We start from the raw sequence: 15,600 nt of genomic DNA, 5'->3' as shown, positions 1-15,600 counted from the left end.
GGGACTGGAGTTCTGAAGTCTGGATCTTGGTGGTTATGATATCAGTAGGCATGCTAGATCTACTGCCTCTAACCTTTTGGTCTCCTCCTTCACTTCACTTCAGCTCCATGAGCTCCCATTCTGGATTGTTCAGGACTCAGATTGCTCTCCTAAACTTCATTCTGCCACCATGGCTTTCTTTTGGCCTGCCTGCTCATCTTTCTCATATTGTTTACAGGCAACATGTCAATAATCCTTGCAAATTTCAGTCTTTGAATATCTACCATTTTAACGTGCCCCCCCTACTCTTAATTCCTTGTAGCTTTCAAGACAGCAGATGAGTTGTGAAAGAGGTCAACTAAGGGTAAGTGTAACAATATGCAAAATCCTTTTTGGCAATTGGTGAATTGTTCCTTGTTATTGGAAAGGACCTCTGTTGAAGAAATGGTTCTGTATTGTGTGTGTGTGTGCATGTGTTTTTAACTCAAGGGTGTATTTAATACATGTAAGGTCCCATGCTTGGCACTGGTCAGAGGTAATCAAGTACAGTATTATAAAGCATAGACTTTGTTTTCAGTTTATGATTAAGAAGGAGTATATTATTTCGAGGATGGGTATTGTGATAGGCAGATTTTGTAATGCAACCTTAGAAAGGAGAACAATAACTGATTTCTCATGTTGTGAGAAGGGTGAGCTTTGTACAGAATTGAAAATCTTCTAGTGAGAGTCAGGTTGTACTTCTGTTTGGATGAGAGCAGGGTCACAAAAGTCTTAATTTATCATCTGCTAAAGCAAACATAAACTCTTCCCGTTGTTGTTGTTGTGCAAATGAACCCACTGAGTATCCACCTTACCACTAAATTATAGTTTTTCATCATCTCCTGTTTTTCATCATCATCTGCTGAGGGAGGTCTTGTTGATATCCATTTATTATTTATACATGCCACAGTGAATATCCGGAATTTGGTTCATGTGACTTCCAGCCTTACCTGGGGAGACAGGAGCCAAGAAAATATTTATATTTATTTATTTATTTATTTATTTATTTATTTATTTATTTATTTATTTATTTATCCATCCATCCATCCTTTCTATTATTTACTTATCACACACATTTACCACCAGGCTTTTAACTTTTAATTATCTGTGGCCTTCTTCAGCGGTTGGAATAATTTATTCCTACTTTTTAAACATGAGAATGAATTTTAGATTTTTTTTCTGATTTGTTCTATGCTGGTTTTAATGCATGTGTTTTTTATTGTTATAAATCACTTTGAGTTATTTTGTAATAATAATAAAACGTGACTAATAAGATAACAGTATCATAATGAGGGCTGCTCTCATGGGGAAGGAAGAGCCCTCCTGAACCAGAAGCTGTGCCCCCCAACCCCCCTCCCATTTCTGAACTTCTCTTAACGCATGCTGTTATTTTTCTTACTTGCTCACTTAGAAATATATTTTGCTTCTTCTTTGCCCCCCCCCATGTTTTTCTGGTGTTGCCACTGGTGTGTGTGTGTGTGTGTTGTTGGGGTCATCTTACCATTGACTCTACCTCCTTTGTCAGCATCATTCTCCCAGTCCGAGAGCAAGGCATATAAATGCAATGGCTGTATCCAATGCTAGCTGTTCTCAGACCCATGAAAATTACTAGATATGCCTAACTTCGGTTCATTAATTCCAGAGGTCTATTCTGAGTATAACTTGGTTGTATACAACCCCATGCTTTGAATAGGGAGACAGGCAGTCTCCCTCACTTGCTATTTCACTCATGTTTGCTAGCAACAATTCATCGTGAAGGCTTCCTTTCGCAAACGTAATTCCACCTGTATTGTGCTCTTCCAGGCTGGACCGAGAGTCAGGTAATAAAAGGCAAAGATTTTCAGATGAAGACCAGCTAAAAAGAGCCTTGTTGAGATTCCTCCTTTGAATAAGCCCTTCCCTTTCATATAGACCCTGAGCTCCCTTCTTCCTATTATACTAACTCACCCCCACTGCAAGTGATGTTATTCCAAATCGCCCTCTCCCCACTTCCATTTTATACCTTCTGCATCTAGTCCCAAGATGTGCTTTGAAAAAAAACATTTCTTGCTGGGATGTTTTATTTCCCCCCCTCCTCTGAATCTCATCTTGCTTCCTTGTTTTATGGAGAGGTCTTGTGGCACTGAATTCAGTGCCCTATGCTGCAGCAGCTAGAAAATGCTGATGGAAACACACAACATGTGTGTGTGTGTGTGTGTGCGCGCGCGCGCGCAGTGGCAGTAGTTGTCGTGTGTGTTCTTCCTATTTCATTTCACATTGTGGCTGAGGGTGGGGGCGGGGAGGGAGCCCAGACTTTGAAACATGAATCATACCCGCTTATTTAAGGCTGTGAAGCAGCTTAGGATCACAGCCTTAGGTAGAAATAAGCTGTAATTCATAAAGCTATAAAAAAGCACAATGACAGCCCCAGAAACCTGTCTTCAGCTTGTGTTTCGACTCCCTGAAAGGCTGAGACTTTTTAACCAAAAGCCTTGGCTTTGTCACAGCTGTAATGTTCTTGTTTAAACTGATGAAATATGTCGTGTGGGTCTATGGATTTGGATTGTTGGTCTATCTAGACAAGTTCCATCTGCCTCAACTTGCACCAGCTCCCAAGATTTCAGGCTGAGGTATGGCCTCAGCCCTATGTACTCATGAGATCCTGTAACTCTGATGTGGAGGGGAAGTGAATTCAGCCTGAGGGTCCCATTTCCTTTTGGGCAATCTTCTGAGGCCTGTATGCTGGAGGTTGTGGTGGCAGAAGCAAAAGAGGGCAGAGCAAAAACTTTAATGTTTTAGACTTATGGGCAGGAAAAATAGTTCCTACATATATTTACATACCCTTCTATATTCTATATTCTGGGATGCGGGTGGCGCTGTGGGTTAAACCACAGAGTCTAGGGCTTGCTGATTAGAAGGTCGGCAGTTTGAAACCCTGCGACAGGGTGAGCTCCCGTTGCTTGGTCCCAGCTCCTGCCAACCTAGCAGTTCGAAAGCACGTCAAAATGCAAGTAGATAAATAGGAACCGCTACAGCGGGAAGGTAAATGGTGTTTCCGTGTGCTGCTCTGGTTCGCCAGAAGTGGCTTTGTCATGCTGTCCACATGACCTGTAAGCTATACGCCAGCTCCCTCGGCCAATAATGTGAGATGAGCGTGCAACCCCAGAGTTGGTCACGACTGGACCTAATGGTCAGGGGCACCTTTACCTTTACCTATATTCTGCACAAGAACGCTTTCTTGCCCTGTGATATCCAGCAAGTGGTATTCATAAACATTGCTTGTAGCCATCGGTAGACTTCTCCATCAATCTGACTAATCCTTTTTTAAAGACATCCAAGTTGGTGGCCATCACTGCCCCTTGTGGGAGTGAGTTCCATAGATTAACTATGTGCTGTGTGAATAAGTATTTTCTTTTGTGTGTCTTCCAACATTCATGGTTTGATCCAGTGGGTTTCTTAGAAGAGCTGAGATTAATTGAGGCATTCTGTGGAGTGTGCAGTCACTGCCCTTGGAAGTGTGCGCACTCCACATCTTAAGGTGCACATGTTTAACTGTAATGTGTGGTGACCCTCAAGATTTCCCATTCTTGAATATTTTCATTTGTTCCAGGATTCCAGTCCCACCCCCCTCAAAGAAAAATCAGCGTCAGGTTCGCTTCAGGTTAAGTACGCTTAATCATCATTTACTGTATGTTGGCACTTGGCCAATAAATGAATCATCATCATCATCATCATCTCATCATTACTACTACTAAAGTGGTACCTCGGTTTACAAACACAATTGGTTCAGGTTAAGTACAGACTTCCGGAACCAATTGTGTTTGTAAACTGAGGCACCACTGTAGTAGTAATGATGGTGATGAGCGGTACCTATTTATCTACTTGCCAGAGCGGTACCTATTTATCTACTTGCACTTTGAGGTGCTTTCGAACTGCTAGGTTGGCAGGAGCTGGGACCGAGCAACGGGAGCTCACCCCGTCGAAGGGATTCGAACCGCCGACCTTCCGATCAGCAAGCCCTAGGCTCTGTGGTTAAACCCACAGCGCCACCTGTGTCCTTTTTGGTAGTAAGAATTAATAAATACTGATGATGATGATGACGATGATGATGTGTCTATATAGTTTTTCTATTTGTTGCTTTATCTCCCTCTTTTCCAAGTATCCACTAGCATAGCAACTGCATCTGTAGAACCCCAAGAAACACAGAAGGTCTCCCACAGCGCTTATTTTTCTACACCGAGTTTCCATCGCTGGCTCCTTCCAGTAAATAATGAATGGCACAGGGTGCTGTGATCAAAACTGGGCCATCAGAGTTGATGTAAAGTGCAGATCATGGTGTTCATATTTCTGTGATTGGATATCGTCAGGGCACATACAAAACGCTACACCACACGAAGAGGAATGTAGGAAAATCTTGACATCTCAGATAAGTATTCACCTGCTGCTCTCCAGCTGCAGACCAAAAGCTGCAAGATTGTCACAAGTGTAAGATTAAGATGTGGCAAAACAGGGGTGGAAAATTAGTTACATTCTCTGTACCCCACTCAAATGGAAAGCTTTTTCCAGTTCCACTTTTGGAAAAGAGAAGGAACATTGATGTCCCAGAGATGGATGACAGAAATAATAATTATATTTATGGATGACAGAAATAATAATTGTAATAGGTATTTGATATAATAATAATAATAATAATAATAATAATAATAATAATAATAATAATAAGTGCCTCTGGGGAGACATCTGTGTCTGTCTACATTTTGGCAGAATGTCCTAAACCCTGTATTAAAGGCAGGAGTCAAAATACATTCGGGGAACTGCAGAGAACCATGCTGGAAGTGCAGCCATGTTCCCTGGCTTAAAACTGCGCGATTAGCACATTCTCATCGCCTCTCTGAAACAGATGATTAAAGAACATAGATCTCAGTCTCTCGACCCTCTCTCTACGTCAAGATAGGTTTGCAGCTATATTTAAAGCAGGGAAGCTTTACTCAGCAGTATCTTGACTCTGTTATGCTAATTCTCCCCCCCCCCCATCACCCCACATAAAATAACTGCTTCTAAAATAATCTTTTAAAAAGTGTTTTGCTTGCCAATCCATCCTCTTAACTGCATCAGTGAATAAATGGCAGAGGAATTGGCAATGTGAGCATTAGCATAGCAAACAAAGCCAAGGATTTATTTTTTTTATTTTATTTTTTTAATGCTGGGAAGTAAGAGCAGCTGTATTAAGTCTGATCACATTTGGGTTCATTTGTTAGCTCCAGAAGATAGTTCTGGAGGAAATGCTCCCGAGCCCCTGGACCTCCATGACTTGAGTTGAAAGCTGGAGTGCTGATCGGCAAGGCTCCCAGTGCTTACACCTGGCCTGGCCAACACACTGAAGCTTCATACTGTAAAAGACAATCTCAAGGGTTGATGTTACACTGCTATTCCTTTCTCTGCCTGAAGAGGGTACCATAGCACGAACAGTAATTCCACAATAGCCCATTAGGTCCCTGCCACAGCAGCAGGGGGCGGGGGGCACAGAGATTCTTGAGTAGTTTTATAGAAAATGCAATCTTCTTTTGTTCACAAATCATTTTGAGTGTGTGGTGGCGGCTTAAAATAGCCACTTAGTTGAGAGCATGTGCATTTCAACATAGAACTCTCTCAATGACATAGAAAAAAGGTGCTCAGTTTTAACTACAAATTGACAATTATGGGTTGCATCTAATTTTCATCTTATGCAGAATAGACCTGTTGGAATCGACGGGCATGGCTAACTTTGATATACTCATTTTGATGGGTCTACACCGAGTAAAAAGTTAGATGCACTGCAATTTAAAAAAGTCAATTTATTGGCCAATTGTCACATAAAGTATACCCAATATGCAAACTTTTAGGAACAATAAGCATAACTGAAAAACAGAAAAAGAACCATATGCTAGAATAATAATAAAAAAGAAAAATGAACAGTGCATAAGGATAAAAACCCAGGTTTATTTCTTTAATATTTTTTGGGAGGGGGGGCAAGAGAGTGGGGCCCTAAGCTATAGCTTGTTTAGCTTATACATAAATCCAGCACTGAGTGGGTTTCATAAATGAGTGGGGAGAAATGAAATTGTCATAACAATGGTGGTGATCAGTGGCCAGCAGGCTGCCAATTCGAAGCACGCCCCCCCCCCAAATACCATGACGTAGTGTCACTTTTGTTCAGCAGCATTGCTGGAACATGAAGACAAATTTCAGCAAACCAATATATTCTGCAATATATGGTGCGGGAAATGCGCCATGCCCACCAGAATACGGGGTGTGAAATGGAACTACAAAAGAGAGAAGAGGTCCCCAGCAGGCTTTTGTCACTTGGCATGCCTTCCTTTGTTTGCTGCTATGTCAAGATGGAAGGAAAAGAAGTTTACTGAGTCAAGTTAACTTTGCAGATACATCTTCAGCCAGGCACATGACAACAACTGGTTCTCTCTAAGTGTGGGCTGGAGGGAGGCGAGCCCATTAAAAGCGAGATAACGACCTAAAGGAGTTGGCAATGAAACCTCCCCGAGTCCCTGTGCATCGCCCTTAACATCTTCACTCTCATTCACTGGACTAGGAGGGCTCCCCTGGCATGTGATTGAAAGACAGCTCATGCTTGGAAACTCGCCTTTCTCAGAGGGAAACGGTGGATGAAAACAAAATACTTGTTAGGTCAAGGAAACAAGAGGAACTGGAGAACAGCCCTGTCTTTCAGAGGAGACGCTAATGATGTCCCACTGTAGAATGTCTACAGAATGCTCTTTGTGAAGACATGATGGAATGAATGGGCATTCCACGCATGCCGTGCTTGGCTTGGACCTCCAGACAAATCTCTTTGAAAATGTGTTGTGCTTTTCGTATTTTAAAAAGTTAGCATTTCTACCAAGATATAAAGAGCCATCATATGCTGCCTGAACAATAAGAAGGCAGCTGGTTTTAGACAAATCAAAGGAGGCACTTCTTTACTTCACATGATATGTAACCCACCTGTGGATTTAATTGCCCCTGAGAGATGCAATCTTGTCGTGTATACCCAAAGTAGGACCTGTAGCAGAAAGTTGAAGCATGTGCTGGTTTTATAGGAGGGACGTGCCTGTTCAGGCTTCTGCTGACCAGCCACAGCCTCTTCCATATTGTTCCTATATTTATGTTGATTATATTCATTAGGGAAAAAAAGGAAATATACAGTTATCAGTAAATGTGAGAAAGATACTGTTGTCCAGAGTAGAAAGCAGAATCATATATAAAAAAGAAGCAAACATCTATCAAAGAATAAAAGTATAATTTAAATTCAAATCATGTGATACTTTATCATTATCTACCAGGTAAGTATATCTGCAGGTGTTCTGACATTGAATCCAAAATATTAACAAGACCTTTATTTAACAGCAGTTTTGTTGATTTACAGAAGAGGGGAAAAGTTCAAATCAACCAAACCCATTTATACGGTGGCAGTGGATGTTATCTGTGTTCCTCTGTATTTCTGTATGCTACGAAGTCATACCACACGGAAATACATTTATGAGTCTTATTTTGGTGCCTCGAAACTCCAAGTTTACAGGTCAGTTTTCCCAAATCGGGCCATATTCCAAGCCAATTGGTACACCAGGACACTACAGAGGCACCAGTTACATCTCCTCCATGTCAAGTGGTGCTACCACTTCTGGCTTCAATAATGGACTAATAAGGTCTTTACTATTCCCTCCTTCACATAAAGCTTAAGCATAAGACTAGGGGGAAAGGCCTGCTAAATCAGGCCAGTGGACCATCATAGCTCAGCATCCTCCTCTGCCATTTGCCAACCAGATGCCTCTGCAAGTAGGACCTGAGCACATAGTAGCTCTCCCCACTTGCACTTCCCTGCAACTGGTACCCAAGGGCTTTTAAGAAGCAACCCAGCCTCAGGCTGAAAATGGTTCTCCATCTCTACTTCAGAACTTTGTCGGAACTCTTTTCTGAGCATTCCTTCTCAACTCTCCAAGTCGAGAAACCTTTCTTCTCCCCCTCCCCCCTCCCACCTTTGCCCACACCTCCTTGCTTTTGTTTCATTTTCCCTCAGCTGCCCAAGCACTGTAAAAGGTAAAATGGGAAACTAATTATATAGGCTAGAATCGATTAACACAGACAAAAACAGAGCTGACATGAAGTGGCCAGGGTGTTCATGAGCCAGTGAGCAGCAGTGGGGTTCGACGGCTGTTTAAAAGCTTGGTTGACATCAATTCTCCTTAAAGTACTCTTCTGGAATATCCTTCACAGAGGTGGCTGGACTGGGCATCAAAAGAACTCTTTCCAAAACAAATGAAGCCATTTGCAGTATTTTGGCGCTGACCTCCAAGCGGTATCCCACGATGGCCTCTTATTCAAATCGGCTCAAAAGGAACAAAATAGATCTTTACAGCCAGCCCAGCAGGGAAACCTGCAAATTAAGCTGCAGTTAGAATTGCAGTGGTTTTTTTTTTTAATTCCGCCCCCCACTATAATCCCAAACCCATATTGAGTCGCTCTGCAACAGGGGCTCTGTACTTTGAGTAACAGGCCCAATCACCAGTGACCAAATAGATTGCCGAAATAATTGTTTGACTTGTCCCAACTAGGGATAAGGGAGACATTCAAGGCTGATTAATTTGGAAAGTGCAAACTAATTCAGGAACGTTGCAAACAAAGTAGGCTTGCATTAAAATTAAAACATACTTTGTTCTTTGCAAAACAACACAAGAACTAAAGCACTATCTTGTATGTTATTTGTGTTTATTTTATTAGATTTATATACCACCCTCCATCACTAGATCTCAGGGCGGCTGGAATATGTACTTCTTTGGATTCAACAATACAATTTTCCAGTATTAGGAAAGTTTTGGGGGAAAGTATGTATAACATACAAAATTGCATTATATTTGATTGGCAGAAATTGCTTGGAAAGTGCTGCATATTATGCAAAATTGCATTTAAATGTGTATGTTAGGAGAAAGGTGCATGATAGTTTATCATTAAGCTTTTTGATGGCAGACTGATTAAGAAATGCAACAAACTCAACTTAAGTTTGGAAAGATGAAAAACTGTGACAAATTACATTTTTGTCCATCTCTCCAACTCCCACAACCATTTATCCAGCTTCCTTTATGGAACCGAATTACACCTCTTGTTTTCCACCCCTCTTCCAATGATCTGACTGAATTTCATATCCTTTGCAATGGCTCTAAGTGATGAATCAATGGTTTGGATTACACTGTTCCCTCCCTCCCAACCTCGGTTCCTCCCCGGATCCCCACAATTGTGTCACAAATGTAAATGCTACAGCTTGCAGAAACTCTTGGCTCAATGCATGCTAGCAAACTTGATTGTCCACTAAGCAAGTTAATAGAAAGTGAAACAAAGCAACCTGGAAAATGTGGAATTCATTTGAGCATGACAGTAGATGAATTAGGTAATTGAGGCGAATGGTATTTGTACTTATTAAGAATCTACAGTTTGACCATATGGTTACCACTGGTGTTTGTCAAACTCTTCTCAGGACCAACTGTTTAGGACATACATAGGCAACCTTGGCTCTCCAGATGTTTTGGAACTACAACTCCCATGATCCCTGACCACTGGCCCTGTTAGCTAGGGATCATGGGAGTTGTAGTTCCAAAACATCTGGAGGGCCGCAGTTTGGGGGTGCCTGGTCCAAAGTGTGTGTGTGTGTGTGTGTGTGTGTGTGTGTGTATTAGAATGGGAAACATAGATGAGCTAGTTAAAGTTTCAATTACACACTGGGCTATAGCTATAGGACACAATATAGATCTTACCCTCTGGGAGAAACTTTGGAAAAGTGACCTGAAATCCACTGTATGTTATTCATTGAAAGCAAATTATTTGAAAATGATTGATGATGTAGGTTGGCTAAGATTTATAAAACAGAATCAGAAATTTGTTTGATTTGTTACCTATGCCTGGTTTGGGACCTATGCTACTTACAGGGAGCTCTTGCCTGCCTCCATGCCCCCCCCCCCAAAAAAACTTCCATTCATTTATGATAGGAAACTTGTAGATTGGTCTCTGTCACATACCTGAGGTTGAGCTGTGTGTTTGGAGGCCTGGCCCCCAAAGAAGGGCAAATAAAACAGCTCCCCCCCTTTCATTTCCAGATGTCTTCCCGACTATGCATATCCTTGTACCTTAACACAGAACAGTGGGAAATGTACTGATGCCTTCATTTATAATTAATGGTTAGAGATCACATGTTGGAATGTTTCCCCTCATTTTATTTACAGGTGGGTAGCCGTGTTGGTCTGCCGTAGTCGTAGTAGCACCTTAGAGACCAACTAAGTTTGTCATTGGTATGAGCTTTCGTGTGAAGAAGTGTGCATGCACATGAAAGCTCATACCAATGACAAACTTAGTTGGTCTCTAAGGTGCTGCTGGAAGGAGTTTTTTTTATCTTATATCATTATACATGATAAAGTTATTTTTAGTCATCTCACCCATTGCTTTTTCCTGTAAGACCAATTGCAGTCGTTAACAGTCGTCCACAGGTTTACCACACCTATCAGCCAATCACTCATTCCCACCACCCTTCTGAGTAATACCCCTTCCCACCCTCTCACTATATATAATGGTCTGGTGACTTCTGTTTCAGTGTATCTGAAGAAGTGTGCATGCACACGAAAGCTCATACCAATGACAAACTTAGTTGGTCTCTAAGGTGCTACTGGAAGGAATTTTTAAATTTTGTTTCCCCTTATCTTGTTTCTCTCTCTCTCTCTCTCTCTCTCTCTCTCTCTCTCTCTCTCTCTCTCTCTCTCTCTCTCTCCATGAACAAAGCTAACATATCAGGAATATGAAAAGCTTAGACCTCTTCTTATTAACACATGCTAATTTTCTGTGTGCAGGGATTATCAGTATTTGTATTTTGATGCAGGAAATCATTCAATGATGCAGTTCCTGCCTTGAAGTAGGGTACCCAAGAGGGGCTGTACTACAAGGTTCTGATTGGCATGCTTCAGCTCTGAGTCCAATTCAGTGTAGAGAAAATAATTTCCTGTCTAAAACTATGTTTCAAAATCTCAAAAGGAAAGCTCTGTACTTTCCTTGAATGGGTAAAAGAACCAGAGAGTGCCATTTGACTTGTTTCAGGGAAAAAAGATGGGGAAAAAATTGATTGGAGTAATCAATTTCATAATGAACAGAATTTCAAATACAGAAATAATTAGTTGACACAGCCCCGAGGCACAGTTCAGAGAACTTTTATATGCTGTCTGTGGAGCGCCTCTGCTCCAAAAACAGGGAAATTTTGATGTAAAAATGATTCATGTGCTATAACTGTGCATACTCCTTTATCGTATTAATAACATCTTTAACCGCCCTTTCGAAACTTCTGGAGCCTTATCCGCACTCCTGAGGCTCACAGAATCAGATTCACTAAAGCACTATCAGAAATTTTATTTTCAGTTTAACCACTGGAATCTAATTCCTTCTAATGTGATATTTGGAAATGCATTATTATCTAAGTTAATATGAAGTAATCTAATATATGGCACAGCAGCCACACTGAGTTGAGGGAGCATTATTAAAAGTGAACAGGTTGGTCTCACTGGGTGTTGATTTCAGATGTCCTCATTGCTGACAGTTGTGTGGTAGCTGCATTTAGAGAAGCTTTATGCCGAGTCAAAAGAGGAAAGGATAAGTATTGTTGTTATTCTTAATTTTTTTCCTTTCATAATTCTCTCCATGTGAAGCGCCTTGAAGTGATTTCACAATGCGATAAAACCTATATAACACAATTACAATTATAACGGTTGAAAAAATTATATTAAAACAATTTTAAATTTGATGCAAATACCAACTGGTCTAAAAATCTCCACTGAGAGGGTTTGTCGAAAGAGGAGAGAAGACCATAGATATGATACCTGGCTGGTATGTAATGGGAGACAGTTCCAAATGGTAGGTGGTACTACATTTAGGTCCCTTTCTGAAATGGACCTCCTGACAAAATGCAGTGTAATGATTAGGTTGGGATGAGATATTTACTATATATTACTACAACATAAACCTGAGCTGTAGTAGCTCGACACTCTTCTTCCCTAGTCACTTACACCACCATATATGGCTTCTTAGTAAACCCTTAGGGCAGGTATCTCCAAACTTCGGCCCTCCAGATGTTTTGGACTACAATTCCCATCTTCCATAACCACTAGTCCTGTTAGCTAGGGATCATGGGAGTTGTAGGCCAAAACATCTGGAGGGCCGCAGTTTGGGGATGCCTGCCTTAGGGTTTTTGTTGATACTTCTGGAACTCTCAGACTAGAGATGAATTGGGGGGGGGTTAATCTTTGAATGCCAATATAATGAAAGCTGCTCCACACCTCCCATACTAATGTTTCACCTGGAACTTGTTTATTTACCAGCTTTCACATTTCTTGAATGTTCTATATGGTTCTCAATTCAAAGGCAGAAACAAATGAATAACCACATATATTCTACGTGTATTTGGAGACAACATGTAGTTCAATATGTATCTGAAGAAGTGTGCATGCACACGAAAGCTCATACCAATGACAAACTTAGTTGGTCTCTAAGGTGCTGCTGGAAGGAATTTTTTTATTTTGTTTCAATATGTGTGTTTGGGGAGAGAATGCATTTAGATACACATACTTGAATTCCTTTTTGAATGTGAATTTTCGTGCAAAATATTATTTCTTTGCAGATTGTTACAGAAATGGGAAGGAATAAATTTAGCAGTGAACACAGGCAAAGGTGGTCAGAGCCCAGCAAAATATAGACTGATTTGCCCATTGAGACTCTATTCACTTAGAGAGAAGGGAGAGATGTTACAGGGGCATTGTGTGTTTCTCTGCTTCTGAATATATAACCACCTATTCAGTCTTGCAGATAACTGTGTGGAATAGGCAGAGGTTAGCAAATTTAAAATGTATGTGTGTGTAGGGGTGGGGTGCGTGGCAGCTTAATTGCACGAGCTGTTTCATATATTAAGCGCCATTCCTTGTAAAATGTGCTAATGCATTTAGCCTGTATAGTTCAGAGGGAAGCAAGTTGTACATGTGATGGAAAACACCGATTCAAAACTGTGTTTCCTCACCCCGCCCCCTTTGCTTCTGTGTGACAAGCACAATGAATGTTTGGGAACATTAAGATACATGCAGCAAACAACAGCAATTCAGAACTGTTCTGTGCATATCTTTGACAGTAGGTGTCTCAATCATGTGAGATAATTCTGAACTGCTCTGTGAAAACTGCATATCTCTTCAGTTGGTTTGGAACGCTTTAGTCAGCTTTTTCTCTGGGGGTTTACAGAATGAGCCCTATTAGGCCAATTTTATGCCAACTTTGTTGGCTCCCCCTTTTTTTCCTGTGGTCAATTCAATGTGCTGGCTTTGGCCTTGAAATGAGCTGTGTCAGGAATCTCTTCCTCAAACCTCCTTAAGATCTGCCGTTTGTCTCTGGGACCCTGCTCATTGAGACACCTAAACTATAGGGATGGTGGTCTAGGGTCCTCTTTGCCTATTTTAAAATACGCTGTTATTATTATTACTTCTAAAATTGTCTTGCATTCACTTTCATCCTGGGTGAAGAGGAATCAAAATTCAGACCACCTGTGTGGACTCATCTAGCTAGTGCCCTCCACATAGTGTGATGCCACAGGGCAACTTCTTATGAAGAATGATTCACACTGGGATACCTGCAAGACTCTAAACTAGCTTCAAAGTAGAGCATCCTCTGAGATCACCAGGGGTGGCAAGATAAAAATCTGGTCTGCCAACCAGAAAAGCAACCCCCCCACACACACCAGTCTAAAGACTCTGCCTTCTCCTTCCTTGCCCCCCCCCTGTCCATGCTGTGCTTATTCAAGTCTTTGATTCAAGAATCACATATTCAGATAAATTACATGGGAAAGAAGCCTATTTTCAAATGTCCTTATATTAAGGTAGTTGCTGGCACTGAGATGCTTCTATGGGATTTGTTGTTGTTGTTGTTGTTGTTGTTTAGTCGTTTAGTTGTGTCCGACTCTTCATGACACCATGGATCATAGCACACGAGGCACTCCTGTCTTCCACTGCCTCCCACAGTTTGGTCAAACTCATGTTTGTAGCTTCAAGAACACTGTCCAACCATCTCGTCCTCTGTCGTCCCCTTCTCCTTGTGCCCTCCATCTTTTCCAACATCAGGGTCTTTTCTAGGGAGTCTTCTCTTCTCATGAGGTGGCCAAAGTATTGTAGCCTCAGCTTCAGGATCTGTCCTTCCAGTGAGCACTCGGGGCTGATTTCCTTCAGAATGGATAGGTTTGATCTTCTTGCAGTCCATGGGACTCTCAAGAGTTATATCAAGGTAGTTGCTGGCGCTGAAATGCTTCTGTGGGATTTATGGATTATTTGTTAGTCACTTTTTGTTTTGACAATGTACCTCATGTATAACGGTGTGAATAAAATTAAACAACAGGAAGACCTGCAAATAAAGAAGAACAGAACTGTCTGTCTCCCACAGGGAAATTGTTAAACTATGTTAAAATCTAAAAGTCCATAAAATGGTAGACAATGTCATAAAAAAAGTCAAGTCAGCCAGGAGTCTTTATAAAAAAAAAAAGGAAGGGGGAGTTTTAACCTGACACTTAAAGGCAAAAGTACCTTCCAGAAGTTTGGGGAGGTTATTCCAGAGAAGAGGGGCCACCACTGAAAAGGTCTTCCCCCTAATAGCCAGCTGAGGGCACCAGAGTTCACCAAATGAAGATCTCAGTAGACTGATGCAGGAAGTAGCAGTTCTTTAGATATCTGATCCCCAACCATTTGCCCAAGTACAGCCTCTGCACGAATACACTTCTGGTTCTGTCTTCTCCATCAAATAAACCATAAAAGGCATTATGGGATGGACAGAGTGGATGGATAGGTTTACTTTATTTTATTTTTGGTCCCTTTTCTCATAATATTAGGACTGGGTCAATGAAATTAATTTCCTGTGGATTCAGAAGAGACATTAAACAGCACACAATGCACAGTAATTAACTTAAGGACCACAATGCCGCAACCTGCAAAGGTGGATATAGACTTAGATGTATGGTGAATAAACCAACACATGGAGGCCTTGGAGAGGAAGGAGAATAGCTAAGTGGCGGAACCCATGCTTTGCTTGCTGAAGGGTTCCTTAAAACTCCAAACGAACAATAACTTGAAACAGGATTTTGTTGCGCAAGGATGTGCTATTTAGTTTGTCTCAGGGAAGCATGGTTTTTATATGAGCATCCTAGGGTGGCACACTGAAATGCTTCCAGATGCCACCGTCTTTAAAGATGTCTCAACTGCTGTTCACTTCTTCATCAAGATTTTAGTTTGTGCTCCCAAACGCCCCTTGCGATCATATCTCACAGCAAACCTCATTGTGGGCTGCTTTAGCAAGTGCTACTCCATTTGCCAATGGCCACGGCACACTGAATGATTCAACAATTTAGCTGATGTGTTTAAATTATTTACACAATATTTTGCCCTGTATGATTAAGCAGGAGATGTAGGTTCCCAGGGACTTCATTTAAGGCAGGACTTTGTCACTGGTTGACTGAGCACCCACAAATATAGTAACTACCTTTGCCCCTTAAATTAAAGGAGG

The 15,600-nt window shown here is 41.3% G+C and overlaps 1 protein-coding gene across 4 annotated transcripts in view; it reads left to right on the top strand.

Moving 5' to 3' along the window:
- RBFOX1 (RNA binding fox-1 homolog 1) overlaps window positions 1–15,600 on the top strand; it is an 882,054-nt gene that overhangs the window by 376,742 nt on the left and 489,712 nt on the right. For all 4 annotated transcript variants that reach the window (XM_088656526.1, XM_035132149.3, XM_088656525.1 and 1 more), the window contains exon 3: window positions 302–343. In XM_088656526.1, the coding sequence (XP_088512652.1) occupies window positions 317–343 (27 nt within the window). In that variant the 5' untranslated portion in view covers window positions 302–316. The remainder of the gene's footprint in view (window positions 1–301; window positions 344–15,600) is intronic.

The sequence above is a fragment of the Zootoca vivipara genome, chromosome 13 (assembly GCF_965207765.1).
Source record: "Zootoca vivipara chromosome 13, rZooViv2.hap1.1, whole genome shotgun sequence".
Lineage (NCBI taxonomy): Eukaryota > Metazoa > Chordata > Lepidosauria > Squamata > Lacertidae > Zootoca > Zootoca vivipara.
Note: the sequence above shows the minus strand (reverse complement) of the source record. Positions and strands in the feature narration are given on the sequence as shown.